The sequence below is a fragment of the Antechinus flavipes genome, chromosome 3 (assembly GCF_016432865.1).
Source record: "Antechinus flavipes isolate AdamAnt ecotype Samford, QLD, Australia chromosome 3, AdamAnt_v2, whole genome shotgun sequence".
Classification (NCBI taxonomy): domain Eukaryota; kingdom Metazoa; phylum Chordata; class Mammalia; order Dasyuromorphia; family Dasyuridae; genus Antechinus; species Antechinus flavipes.
Genome location: NC_067400.1, coordinates 422,982,777 through 422,997,977, shown reverse-complemented (window position 1 = coordinate 422,997,977; position 15,201 = coordinate 422,982,777). Strand labels below are relative to the sequence as shown.

Below are 15,201 nucleotides of genomic sequence, written 5' to 3'. Positions count from 1 at the left end.
GATATGTGCATGAAATGAGAAAACATGTTAAGTACTTCACAAATGTGCCAATAAGTGCTAGCTATTATTATTATTATTAATAATATCCTAAGAATGGCACACAAATTATTGAAAAAATTTCTTTAAAATGGTTCTTTTTATTTAATGGTCAGGTTTATGATGACAATAAATAATACGTCATTTTTCATTTCTTATTTTTTTATTAACAGGATCAGATACATAGTTCAGTAAAAATATCACGTCCTTTTATGATGAAGAGATTAGAGAATGCTGCAATTAGGACATCTTCCAGTGAACTGTTGAATAACCCAGGATCTCTATCCTTAGGTAACCTTATATCTAATCCTTAAATTGATTACTGACTAACAACAACACTACATATATCTATGTCAAAGAGAGGGATTAATGCCAGAAAAAAATGTAATATTCACAGAAAAACTCTGTGTGCAATCTGATATGCAGATCCTTCTGGGAGCTTGGTGGTCACTTTCACTGCCAGCACTAATTGCCAAATAGTATTTGGAGCTTTTGCAAATATAGTCACTGCAACCCTCTCCAAGATTATCCCCGGCTTTAGAAACAGTTTTCTATGTTATCTTGTCTCAATCACACTTGATGCCACTTTTTTTCCAAAATTGTCACTTCCTTCTAGATAAGATAGACAGAAAAAACAGATTAGCCATTTTCCCTTCTTTAAATTATGGTTAAAACAATCATCCTTCCTCCATTCTTCTGGTTAAATGTTGGCGACTATAAAGGAAGAAACAAAGAACAATGTGATATACTAAGATCTTCACAATTCACTGACTCATCATGATGCAGTGGCTAAAAAATACTGCCATCCAATGTAACTGTAATGAAAGTCACATGCCCTGTGATATTTCCTCATGAAAGCCTATGGCATGACTAGAATATCTTTTCTACAGTAATCATGTAAGCAACATACAAATTATCTAATCAATATACAGTGAGTTAATGTGGGAAATATGTCTAAAAATTTCATTCCATACTATGAAACCTTAAAATTATACCTACTATAAAATTACAGCTACTTTAAAATTATGCTAAAATCTTAAAATTATAGCTGCTGTAAAATTATAGCTACTGTCAAATTTCCTTTAAGTCAGTTCAACAGATACTACATTAAATGCTGGTGTACAAAAGAGAAGAATAAAAATGCACTATTATGGAATCTAAATCCTTATGGGGAGGTACATAGCATACTTATAAGATAAACAAATAAAAGAAAATTGAAAGAGCGAGAGAATATTAATAACCGCATAAAAGAGGAATTACTTCGTGAAGATGCTGAACCTAAACTAAGGATTCTAAGAGGCAGAGATCAGGAAGAAATGTATTCCAGGCATACGGGAGAGCCAATGCAAAAAATGGGAACTAGAATGTCCAATTAGTGAAAGAGTTATTAGACCATCTATAGTATAAAGAGAAAGAATAAAAGATAATTCTGGGTGGAATCAGATTTTAGAAGAACTTAAGTGACAGACTATTGGATTTCTATTTTATCACAGACAATGGGAAGTCACAAGATTTTTGAGCAGAGGGGCAATCTGATGGAGGTAGATGATACTGGTAGTGCAGAGGATAAATTGAATAAAGGGGGAAAGACTAAAAGATAGGAAACAAATGAGGTTATTGCAATAATCCAGATAAAGATGAGCACCCAAACTAGGATACCAATATGAATGGGGAGGGAAAATATTAGAAGTGAAAGATAATATGGAGATAGATTCAATAAGGCTTGACAAAGTTGATTGAATACAGGGGAAGAAAGAGTAAAGAATTACTCTGACTCTAGTCAGAATTTCTAGTCAGAAAGAATTATTCTGGCCACGTGGGTGACTAGAAGACTAGCAGTACCCTTAAGAGAAATAAGGACATTTTATAGATTTTTAAGGGTGGGGGAGATGATGCTTATCATCTTGGGCATACTAAATTTGAAATATCTGCAAAACATTTTTGTGGAGATACCTAGCAATTGATTGATGATTTAAATTTTGAATTAATTAGAAATTAGAAATATTAGAGATGAATCTATAGTTTTAGAAGTCATTTGCACAGAAATGATAATTGGACATAGTAGAATGGATGTAATCATGAAGGCAGAAAAAAGGGATTCCAGAACAACAACTTGGGGTGGCCATAATAGAGACAGGAAATAGATGGTGATCCAGAAAAGGAAATTGAGAATGAATGGTTAGACAAGGTGAGAACTAGAAGAGTAAGATCATGGAAGTTAAGTAAAAAGAGGGCATTGTGGAACTATGGGTTTTAGTAGACAGTGTCAAGAGCCATAAAAAAAGTTAAGTAGGATAAAGATTGAGAAAAAATTCTATAAGATAGAGCGGTTAAAGGATTACAGTAAAATTGGAGATAACAATTTTAGTTAAATGATAGACTTGGAACCCAGACTACAAAGAGTAGTCTTTACTACAAAGAGTAAAATAGTGGCAGATTAAAAAAGTAGAGGCAACAAGTATAAATTTTTTCTGAGTATTTGGCTATGAAAAGAAGAAAATGTAGAACAGTAACTTAAAAGGATAGTAAGGTGAAGGTTTTTTAAAGGATAAGGGAATATTTGGACAATGCTTGCAGATAGCATGGAAAGAGCCAGTAGATTAAAAAAATTGAAAATATGAAAGAGAAAGAGAGAGAGAGAGAGAGACAGATAGACAAAGAGAGAGAGAGAGGTGAGGGGGGGGGAGGACAAAGACATGCAGAGAGATAGAGACACAGAAAAAAAGACAGACAGAGATAATGATGGAAGGGGCAAAGATAATGAGTGGCATTCATTATTTTAAAAAAAAGAGGCAGAAGATGAGTGGCATTAATAACACAGGAAAAAAGGTTGTCCTTGGCAAAAAGACAAATCATCTCTTTCTCTTTCTTAGAGACTAGAACAAGGCCAGAGATACCAAGGAATAGTGTACATTAAGTTTTGAGGAAATGGAGTAAGTTAGAAAAATAATGGATTGCCTCGATTTTCTCATTAAGGCTGAAAAAGAGGAATTCTATCAAAAGAGAGTGATATAGAAGTTTTGAAAATAAAAACAACTCTGCTCAGAGAAAAAATATTTTTTTCAATCATCAAGCATTTGTGTTTTTTTTTCTTCCTCTTCCTCCACCAAAAAAAACAAAAACAAAAACAAAAACAAAACTTCTGTAACAAACATGGATTCATGTTAAGCAAAACAGATTCCCCTAGTAACTACATCCCAGAATGTAGATCTCATTCTGTATGTCATCCATCACCCCTGTGATGAGATGGATAACATTCTTTATCATGGGTTCTCTGGAATCATAGTTTGGGTAGCCTGGGGTATGCCATAAAGGATAAGAGACTTTTCCCAAACCTTTTGTCCTTATTTGAGCTGAATCCAGGTCTCCTGTCTCCCAGCCTGTGCTATGTGATTTCCTGATAATGTTGTGGTAATTGTTAACCAATTAGAGAAAAAGAAACTATTTGTCAAGCAATAGTGAAAGCCCAGTTAAGATTAGATAATGCACATTTTAAAGGACCCTAATGTGCCAGTTCTAATACTAGAAATCTAGCATAATTTCTTCCTTCATTATTCTGGGGTGGAAGAGTAGGAGCCAAGGTGGGGCAGGGAACACAGAGTAGCATTTGATAAGGCCTGAGCAGTTATGAGACAGAATAGAGAAGTGATTTAAGGGCAATTCTACAGCTCTAAGAACAAAGTAAGGTCACAGCAGTGGGGATGGGCTGGCTGAGAACCTATAAAAAGTTTCTATTTAACTATACATGTGTCTATTATATTTCTCTATCTAATGAAACCTTGTAGTAATTGCAAATTAATATATTTCTAGCTTCAGGAACTACCAGTCTTGGTAATGGTACATGCAAAGCCTTATATCCATTTCAAGCCAGACAAGAGGATGAGTTAAATTTGGAAAAAGGTAAGAGACATTTTTAAGTGTTTAGAGACCTTTCTCTATTTTAAATAAAAACTCACCAGCAAATTCTTCCATTTGTCTTAGTTATGTGCTCAGACAGTGCCTGTTTTGTATTATAACTCATGACTACTTCATGAAGTCAGTACAAATTTGCTAACGCCACTTTTCAAAGGATAAAACCTTATGCTCATGAAGGAAAAAAAGCATTTGGTGAAGGCCATTCAGTAATTAGTATTTCTTATGCTTGATGGTCAATCTCAGAAATTTAATATGTTTTATGCTTGGAAGCTCCCAGATCTTAGGCTCTTAAAATGTCAGAGTAAAAGGGAATCTTAAAAATCATTAAAGTTCTTTTTAGAAAGGAAAAACTGAAGCCTAGGAAACCTTGAGTTTGATTTGCCAAAGTAACATGGCTAGCTAATGACAGAGTCAAGGCTAAAGCCCGCGCCTCATGATTCCAAAGCCTATGAATTTTCCGCTATAGCTTGCTACCATTTAAGATTTTAATTTTAGGTAGATATTCTGCAGCCAACTAAGTCTTACTTAAAGGGATTTAAGAATAATCCCTTAACAATCAATCATTAAGTCCCTATCGTGTGCCAGGAAACAAACTGGATGATTACAGATACAAAAAGAAAATTGAAGCAATTCCTGTTTGCATGAAGCTTACTTTGTATCAGAGAAGACAAAGTGTGTGTGTGTGTGTGTGTGTGTGTGTGTGTTTGGGATAGGGGGAGGTGTTTGTGGAAGGGTGTAAAGAAAAAATAAAATAATCACTAATAAAAATCAGAATTTATAAAACACTCAAAAATTTTCAAAGGAATACATGTATATATACACAGGTAAGTACACACACCCACAATATTCTATTTGATCCTCAAAATAACCCTGAAAAGTCAATGCTATTATCTCCATTTTATCCATGGGGAAACAGGCTGAGAGAGGTTAAGCTAATTACCTAGACTATAAAAATGAGTAGAGGATAGTTTATGGAAGGAGGGAAGTAGCAGTTGAGAGGCAAGGGGCACAGTGCACTCAGGAAAGACTTCCTATATAGAAGGTGGTACTTGTGCTGAATCTGGAAGGAAGAAAGGAATTCTAAGAAGCAGAAAGAGAAAGTATATTTCAGATTGGGAAATAGCCAATGAAAAGGCAGGGAGACAGGACATGAAGTGCCTGTTTTCTTTTAAATAATCTATTGTCACACATAGTAAGACATTAGTCCTAGGGCAAAGATCTGGGAGTATTGACCAGAGAGAGATCATTAGGCAGGAAAGGAATGCTGTTGATGAATGAAAAATGGCTCCAATGGTCCAGGTCAAACTAAGATGATTCATGGCCATACCAGGGAGAAGACCCTGCACCAGGTTTGCTCTGGTTAGACTTGTCTGGCTAAGGGTGCAGGTTTGTGCAATATTTCTCTGATAAAAGTAAAGATCTTAGTAGAAACTTAAAAACATCATCTCTTACAAATCCTTGAATTAATGCTGTTTCTTTAGCAAGCTAGGTTGTGAGAAGTTTTATTCATCTTTGTATCTCATTCAGTGTCTAGCACAATGTTTCACAAATAGTAGGCACTTAATAATTGTTGAATCAGAACAAGAGGATTATTGATTTTCGAAAGACAAAAAATTTTATGTATTATCCTGTTGACCCTCAGATTATTCTCTGAGAGTGGGAAGGCTTTTGTATGTATAAAAATCTCCTGGGAGTCAGGACATCGGCTCTCTCCTGGATCTACCTCTTAGTAACTAAAATTGGGATGAGTTGGAGTGAGTCATTTTCAGTGGTCTGGAGTTCACCTTCCTTTTTTAAAAAATTTTTTGTTTTCTTCTCACATTGACAACTTTTTTGTTGTTTTTAAATTTAATTTTAAAATTAACATAAAATAGTATTTCTACATACATAAAACAGAAGAATAATTGTATATGAGGTCTAGTCTGAGGCTCAAATGAGAGGGTGAAGCAAGAAATCATGAAATGCTGGCTATGAGCTTTTTGAAAAAAATTCTTTTCAATTATCACACATTTTAATATTTTCTTCCTCTTTACCCACCAAAAATGAAAAATAAGATCCCTGTAACAAATACACATAGTTAAGTAAAAGATTCCTTTATTAACCATATCCCCAAATGTATGTTTCATTCTGCATAATAGTCCATCACCTCTGTGAGGAGGTGAGTAACATTCTTCATCATGAGTTCTCTGAAGTCATAATTAGTCTGGTTCTCTATTTGAGGTCCCAGGGAATAAAAGATAAGAGAACTTTTTCCAACCTCCATTTGTCCTTGTTTGATCTGAAGCAAGGTCGTCTGAATCCCAGCCTGGGCTATGTAGTTTCCTGATAATGTTATTTACCTGTTGATTTCCCATTTGGTATCCTATTTTCTTGCAAGGTATCCTATGACTTTAAACTTGGTTCAGAACACTTTCTAAAAACCAAGACCAAATTCATTTGCTTGGGGCTGGCTAAATGAAACAGTACACGAAGGCTATTTAATCACTAGTTTTTGTTTTGCCTTTTAAAAAAATTATAATCCAAATATGTCACTTGTGTCAATTATATAATCCTATTTGAACATTCCTAATGGCAAAAATTCAAATGAATTCTCCTAATGGGGCTTCCATTCAGTCACTGTCCTTCCTTCTTGAAGAGCACCAAAATGACATTACTATGATAGAATAGAATTTCAGTGTTTCCAGCTGTGGCAGATCAGGCCAATATGAGCTCGGAATGCTCTGCCACAGGTCGGACACAAACAGTCCCTGTGAACTTTTGGGGTAGCTTCTCTAACTTTGTGCATCTTATGTTTCCTTTGGACTAATTCAATTCTGCTTTGCTCAGTACTTTGTCTGATGAGGGCACACCATGATGGGCCATCCTGTGCATCAATTCTAAAGTTCTTAAAAGAGATCTTGAGAGTGTCCTCATATCACTTTTTCTGACCAACTTGTGAGTGCTTGCATTTTATGAGTTCTCCATAATATTATCTTTATTGGCAAGCATATATTTGGCATTTGAATAATGTGGCCAGCCCAACAGAGTTACACAGAGGACAAATCTGTTGGGCCACATAGATCAAATGGGGCAATGATTCCTCTAATAAGGAAGGCTACTATTTTTTATAATAGCTCCCTAATAGCAAGCCATCTGAGGAAGAAAGACTCTGGGGAGTTGAGTGGAAGAAAGGCTAGGAATCATCTTTAAAAGAAATAGAAAAAACAGCAGAAAATCTATTGGGCAGGAATAGTATTAACTAATAAACATATATCTCTCCTTTTAGACAGGAATAAATAAATAATACACCCCTGTTGACTGATTGATTGTTGACTAACAAAAGGAAAAAAATGGCTAGACTTGAAATCAGAAAGTAGGACTTGACTTGAGTTCAAGCTCTGACACTTAGCAGGATTGTGACTTCAGGCAAAAGAATTAAGCTCCTGAAATCTCAGTTTTCTCATCCATAGCAGGGCTTCTTAATCTTTTTCTACTCATGACCCCTTTTTGCCCAAGTAATTTTTATACAATACCAGATATAAGTAATAAAATAGGTATACAAATCAAACATTTACTGATAATATATCATAATTTTGTAGTCCTACATTCAGTTATGCTACCTCATATGGGGCCACAACTAAGTTTAAGAAACTTTAAATTAAATTAGACTTATTAGAATGGAGATAAAACTTTTACTATTTACCTCAAGAGGTTGCTGTAAAAAATTATTTTGTAAAACAAAAAGTGCTATTTAAATGTAAGATCTCATAATTAAAAGGCTTTTTCTTACCAGAAGAAATAGTAAAATGCAGAAGCTGAAGAATGAGTAGCCTAATAAAATCTATTAATTTAATTCAACAAACACTCAGTAAGCCTTTACTATGTGCTAACAACTATGTTAAAAGAGGCAAAGAGAAAAATAAAATTATCCATGACCTTGAAAAATTTGTATGCACACACTTGTACAGACTATATAGTATATAAATAAACATGTTTATATGTGGCATGATTATATACAATATATAATTTATAAAATTAATTTGTCAAATTATTCTGAATTAAAGTTAGGAACTTAACCAGGGTCACACAGCTAGTTAAATCTGAGGCCAGATTTGAACTCAGGAAGATGAGTATTCTTGACTTTAGGACCGACCAGTGTTCTATCCATTGAGTCAGCTCTATCATTTCTTATGGCACAATTATATTTTATTATTTCATATATTACAATTTGCTTAGCCATTCCCCAATAGAAAGATACTCTTTAGTTTCCAAGAGCTTGGTGCCAGGAAAAGAAGCTGCTATCCATATATTTGTGCCTAAAAATCTTTTTTCTCCTTTGACTTCTCTAACATTGGCCCAGTTAAAGCCATATCTGGATGAAATAGTATGCAGAGTATGGTAACTTTCTTAGTATCATTACAAATTGCTTTCCAAAACCAGCAGATCATTTCACATTATAACAGAACTATTGTAATGATGTTCATTGTGAAATACCACTCTGATCAATACAGTGATCAAAGACAGTTCCAAAGTTGTTTTTTCTCCAACATGGCTAACATAGAAATATGTTTTACATTATTTCACATGTATAATGATTGCCTTCTCAATGGGTGGGGAGGAATAGGAGGGAGGGAGAAAATTTGGAACTCAATTTTTTTAAATGTTAAAAGTAAATAATAAAATTTGAAAAAACAAAAAACAAATTGCTTTCCAGAATGGTTGGAACAATTCCTAGTTCCATCAATAATGTATTTGTGCACATGTTTTACCTCCAAAATTTGTCTAAATACATTCTACCATTATGGAACAATTAAAAATTAGTGAAGAATTTTATCAGTTCTGTTTACTTTAGTTGCTCTAAAGGCCTTTTAATTTTTGTATTTAATTGAAAATTACCTAACTTTTACTTATTTAATATTTATATTTTTATATGTAGCCTAATATCCCTCCAAAGCTATATCCTAGTTCAAAGTGCTCTTTATATCAGCATCTCTTCTGAGCAATACTTCATGAGCTCCTGTCCAATGTCCAATGTCTTTTATTTTCTAGATCAAAATAAATTACATATTCATTCAAAGCAATAAGCAGTTAAACAGAATAGTAGCCAGGTGAACTTATTAAGCACCTGTTATATGCAAGATTCTATAGTAGGGGCTGGACATGAAAAACCAAAAAGAAATAATATTCTCTCTTGACCTCTATGGCTCTAGGATGTTTCACATAGTCATTTCTGGCTAGACATTCTCCAGTGTCCAAATATCTCTTTTTCTCTATTCTCATCTGGGCTGCAAAAAAAATGACTCATTTTGATTTTTTCCTTGGCTTTGCTGACCAAGACTTCATATGGAGTACTTTCTATGTTTGTATAGAGGAGTTGTGAAATACAGCTGTGAGTCTGGCTATACTTCTTGCTACTCCACCATCTTTCAAAGCTAAGCCATACCATTGTTGGGAAAAGAAAAACTTTTCCCCAAACAACTAACATTCCTGGATTGTGTTCAAGTTAGAACATCTCTCTTCTTCTGGAGCTAGCTTTAGGCTCTCTCTTTGCTGATCTGTTGCCTTCTTCTGCTTCTCAATTGAGCAGAATTATATCTAGGGCAAGACAATCAGATTTCCTCAGGGCACAGAGAGCACTAGTACTCCAACAGGAAAGAAGAGTATAGCTCCTAATTAACAAGAATCATTAATTAAAATAGGAAGCATTTCCTTTCCCCATTGGCCATATCTCAGGTGAGCACTTCCCTAATTTGGCATCTTTACTGTCCTCTCTCTCAGCAACAGCTCTTGTCTTGGGATCTCTACTAACAAGGTAGTTTATTTGTTTCTTCCCTCATCATGATCTTGTGTCCTAAAGTCCAAGTTCTTTCCCTGAGGTCTTCTCTTCATTACAAAATGGACTGGAAGATGTTTTTCATTCTGCTTGTCCCAAATCATTTATCTGGTGCTCACCAAAAATGGCAAAATTGCCAACTCTTCAATTTATCTGCTGCCACCTTCTCTGCCATGATTAGGCGGCTGTTTCTTCACAGGGAATATTTATACCTCTGTAGGGAGCCAATCTATATCTCTAATAAGTTTAGCTTTTTTGTGAGTCTGGTCAGTAGCTAAACCCATCCAGTGTAACAGAGAATCTCTGAGGTTAAGTTAATTTTTTGACAGTCTTGTTCAGTTGTATCTGACTCTATGACCCTGTTTGGGGTTTTCTTGGCAAAGATATTGGAGTAGTTTCCCATTTCTTCTCAATTCGTGTTACAGCTGAGGAAACTAAGACCAACAGGATTAAGTGACTTACCAGAGCTACATAGTAAGTTTCTGAGGACAGATTTAACTTGGGAAGATAAGTCTTCCTAACTCCAAGCTTGGAATTCTATCCACTGCACCACTAGCTGCCCCTTTGATAGTCTTAGTCCTCCTCAGAGGAAACACTTCCTATTTGGGTTGGGAAGTAAGTCTTTGCAATTCCTATTATCCTTTTATGTAGCTAACAATAGGACCACAATAATTTCCTTAGATTTTCATTTAGCAGTTTTTTATAAATAAATATGATGCAAGCTATAGTGTAACAGAATGGGACATTCTGGTTTTAAAACTACATATTTTTGATGTCTTTAAGGATACAGAAAAAAAGATTCAATCCAGTTACAGCCTCCTCCCTCCTCTGACTATCTTTGTTAAAAAGTTTAAGTAAGCAGACAGTCTCCCAGACTTTGAAATAGATGTGGCATATTTCTTGTCTAATTACATGCATTTTCTCAACAGGAGACATCGTGACTATATATGAAAAGCAAAATGAAGGTTGGTGGTTTGGATCCTTAAAAGGAAAAAAGGGCCATTTTCCTTCTGCATATGTGGAAGAGCTTCCTTCAAACAACACAAACTTGTCTTCAGAGTCATAGCATTAAAATGTAAATTTGCCCCTCCATACACTCAGCTGACAGAGGAAGTTATCTTTTGAAAATGGATGACTTTTCAGCTTTTCACAACTCTTTGAAGTTTTGATTATTTTTCTTGAAACAGTAAAAAAGCATGGTGAGAACTCCACCTTAGACATCATCTAATTCAAACTCCTCATTTTGGAAAAAGTTAAATGGCTTGACTTCGATTTCAGGACAAAGACAAAGAAAGAGAAGATATTACATAAATAGGGTCAGAATTAGACCTGGGAGGAACATTAGAACTCAGCCCTTTCATTTTACTGATTAGAAAACTAAAGGCCAGAGTGACTTGTTAAAGAATAGTAGAAAGCAAGCATTTATTAAGTACCTACTTTGTGCCAGGTATTGTTAAATCACCCCCATTTTACAGTTGAGTAAACTGAAGGAAACAATAGTGTGTCCAAGATCACACTGCTACTGTCAAAGGCTGGATTTGAACTCACATCCCTTTGACCTCAGGCTCAGTTCTCTATATACTATATTTTTCATGGAGCTCCAGGGTTCCAAAGAAAGTTAAGCTGGGATGAGAAACCCAGTCCTCTATTTCTGGTCAGCTTCTACTCCAATCCATTTATTAAAGGACTTACTCTTGACAATTGTCTTTTTGATGGCAGTCAGGTGGTGGATAGAATGTTGGGCCTGGAGTCTAGAAGACTCATCCTCCTAAATTCAAATCCAATTTCAGACTCTTCCTCACTGTGTGATCCTGGGCAAGTCACTTGCCCTGTTTTGCCTCAGTTTCCTCATCTGTAAAAAAGCTGGAAATGGAAATGTCAAACCACTCCAGTCTCTTTGCCAAGAAAACCCCAAATGGAGTCAGGAATGGGATCATGTCAGACACGAAGGAAAAATGATTTAACAACAACAAACTTTAATTCTGTGCAAAGTGCTAAAAGCCCAAGATTTCTGTCCATTGGAATTATGCAATGAAAAGAATAAAGACAGCTTCTTCAAGCAGCCCCATCATAAAGACAGTCGGTACCCTAAGAAAGAAAGTAGTGGGATTGTTCTTGAAGCCTACAGGTTGAATGGTGATAATTGGTCTGAAACTTTGGAATGTCTCAAGGCTAAAGATAACACACATCACACATTGAAGGCCAACAATGAAAATGTAAAGGTGTATTTAGTTCTGAACTGCTTCCAAATAGGGAGACCTTCCTTTGAGAATGCTTCAGATACATAGGATTAAATCCTTCCTCAGACATGCTTTAACTGGATTACCCTGGACAAGTCACTTAAGCTCACTGTGCTTCAGAAAAAATAATATAATAATAGTATCAACCTCATAACGTTGTTGTGAAGAATAAATGAGTTAACATTCCACCTTAAACTGATAAAACATTTGCTTTTCTCCTTAACTCATGAAGAGAAAACTTTAAGGCTTGCACATTAACTGTGCTCTCTGGTATTATACTTATTCAGTGGGGTATAAATAGCACAAGGATACAGATATGAAAGCCAAAGGGGCCCAGGCTACATTTGCTAGGAGAGGCATAGCTTATAATCTAAAAGAAAAGAGCAGAAAGTTTAATTTCAACCTTGACAATGCAGTAGGGGAAGCTTTTTGCACTTGGAATATTATCTAAGTAATAGGCCATTAGGCCATGTGGGACAAGAGATTTTGAATTCATATTTCCTTTTTATCTTATTGCTTTCCATCAAGACAAGATATGTAAAAAGGACTGTAACAATTGAATGTAGCTTACAAATGAACCATTTCATAAAGTAGAATGTTTGGACCCTGAGACTATCTTTAAGGATAATCTGCAAAGAAAAAGAAAGACATCCTTTTCATTGGCAAACCTATTTTCCTTTGTAAAAATGTTGCTGACTTTTGTATTTTGGAATATTTTGGGGAAAATCCTTTGTAAATCTATGATTTATCATGAAAAATATTTCCAAGCGAAACTACCCTGTAAGCCAAAGAAAAGACACATCTGGTAAGTAATAAAGAATTGTTCATTATCTGCCCAGTCAGTTAGAATGGTTCCTGAGAGAATGGTCAGGTGATATTGATGACTAGTAAAGACAGAACTATCCATTTAATAAAATACTAATAAGCAAGGATGATGAAATAATATATATTCTATGCTTCTATGCAGATTAAAATTATTTTTACAAATATTAATGGTTTTAAACTATTAATTGAGTTTTTATAATGTGCTCCATTAAGCAGTTCATTAAGCCATTAATTTTTCAGCTCATTAACAGTTTGAAATATGAACATTATAGAACAGAGCCAGAATTCCATTGTCCACATTAAAGAGAGTGCCTCCATTTTGTCTCTGACCCACTACAGTCAAAGTCATTCTTTGACTTTGACAGTCTTCATTCTATCAATCAGGAATCGTTCTAATTACTGGTAATTGCCAGCACCTATAATAACTCTTAAACATAAAGATGGTATAGAACAAACTTCAAAAATTGCATCATCGAAGATTAAAATATATTCTGGATAATTTTAATGTCATATGTATTTTATTGTCTTATAATTCTTTGAAATTGGGATATAGGATCCTTGTGGCCAAAAAAAAAAAAAAAAAAAAAAAAGCAAAAATACTCTTTCAAAATCATGATGCTTTTAAAAATGCTCCATCTAGTGAGGACAAAGAAGTATCAACTGTCCATAAAACTCAAATAAATTATTATTTATTTGTCTTCTGACTATATCCTGGAGATCAGTGTTTGGGAATGTAATAGATCCTGATGGGGTGATATACAGAGAGCTGGATTTGTGAAGAATGAAATACTATTTGTAGATGGACTGGGCTGAGTACAGTTGAAGAAAACCCAAAATATAATGATCAAAAAGAAATGGACTACAATAGTCAATCTATTTCAAAAGTATACACAGAACAGAGAACTACTAGATCCAGCGTGGGCTCTCCACTGGAGAAGAGAAATTGGGGTACGGCCCATAAATTTAGGGAAGTGGTTCTGAGGAAAGCAATCTTCTCTGATCCATGGGCAGCAGGTGCTACCTCCAAGTTACCCAAGGCAAGTGATGATGTCAACCCACCTGAAGGATCCTTACCCTCATTTTTCTGCAAGACCTAATATGTTTGTTACTCTGATGTGTGATCATTACTTATCAGAATGTTTGATTAGTCAGAATACCACTTCACCCCTCACCCCTTAACCATGGCATCTAAGCGTTAAGTGCATATAGCACAGGACTTGGAGAAAAGAGAAAAGGGTATCTAAGGTTGAATCCTTCTTCAGATATGCTTTAACTGGATTACCCTGGAAAATCACTTAAAGTAACTGTGCTTCAGAAAAAATTAATATAATAGTACCAACCTCATAAGGTTGTTGTGAAGAATAAATGAGTAAACATATGCTAAGTACTTTGCAGACCTCTTAAGGTCTGCACTAAATAAATGCTAGTTATTACTATGATATTGATAATTTATTGAAACAAATAATGGTAGATTGAGTCAAATTGGAATTTAAATCTCTGCAAAAGCACTATATTTTCCATTCTTATATTCATTTCTGACATTATAATGGAGATATCAATTTTATATTTAATTTGGAAGAAATCAGGGTTAAATAATTTGCCCAGGGTCACACAGCTAGTAAGTGTTGTTAGGTGCTGGATATGTTGGGATCATAGCCACCCCCCAACTCCCTTCCTTGCCATTAGGAAAAAGCTTGAAGCTCTGACCACTTTTACATACCAATGTATCACAAACTCCAGATGCTTTATCTCAATCCTTGCTGGAATAATTTCCCCTCCTTTTACGTATTGCCCCTTGCCTCACTATCTCCTGTCTGCAGCCTTCTTACCTGACCTCTATCCTGTCAGGATTAAGTTATGATTCTTTCCTGGAATTATGGCTTGTCTGTCCTCCCAGTGTCCTTGCCCTGTTTAGCTTTTGTTAAACCCTAATTAGCTAAAAGCTTATATAAACTCCCTGCTTTGGTTTATCTTGCCCAAATGCTTTAAATAAGAGTCCCATGAAGCTGACTAGCTTAAACTTTCCACATTAAAAAGTAAAAACCAGTCACTGTCTGCCTCAGTTCCTTTGGTATTACAATGTCTCAAGCTGAATTTGAACTCATCCTATTGACTGCAGAATCTGTACTCTATCCACTATGCCACTTAAATGCCCTGGGATATCAATTTTAAAATGAGATAATAACAATACTATAAGAAGGAACATTTTGTGTAATTAGAATCAGAGAACATTAGACCTGAAGGAATTTTAAAGAATATTTTACAAATAAAGAATCTGAAGAAATCTAGAAAATGAAATAACTTCCTCAAGATCAGGTAGTTACATTATGATAGAGATGGGAGTCAAAACCAAGTCTCAAGCTAATACCTTTT

General features: G+C 35.0%; 1 protein-coding gene across 1 annotated transcript in view; it reads left to right on the top strand.

Moving 5' to 3' along the window:
• NOSTRIN (nitric oxide synthase trafficking) overlaps positions 1–14,264 on the top strand; it is an 85,713-nt gene extending 71,449 nt beyond the window's left edge. The window contains exons 14-16 of the mRNA XM_051986223.1: positions 210–327; positions 3,847–3,936; positions 10,693–14,264. Of these exons, the coding sequence (XP_051842183.1) occupies positions 210–327; positions 3,847–3,936; positions 10,693–10,829 (345 nt within the window). The 3' untranslated portion in view covers positions 10,830–14,264. The remainder of the gene's footprint in view (positions 1–209; positions 328–3,846; positions 3,937–10,692) is intronic.
• The last annotated feature ends 937 nt before the right edge of the window (positions 14,265–15,201 follow it).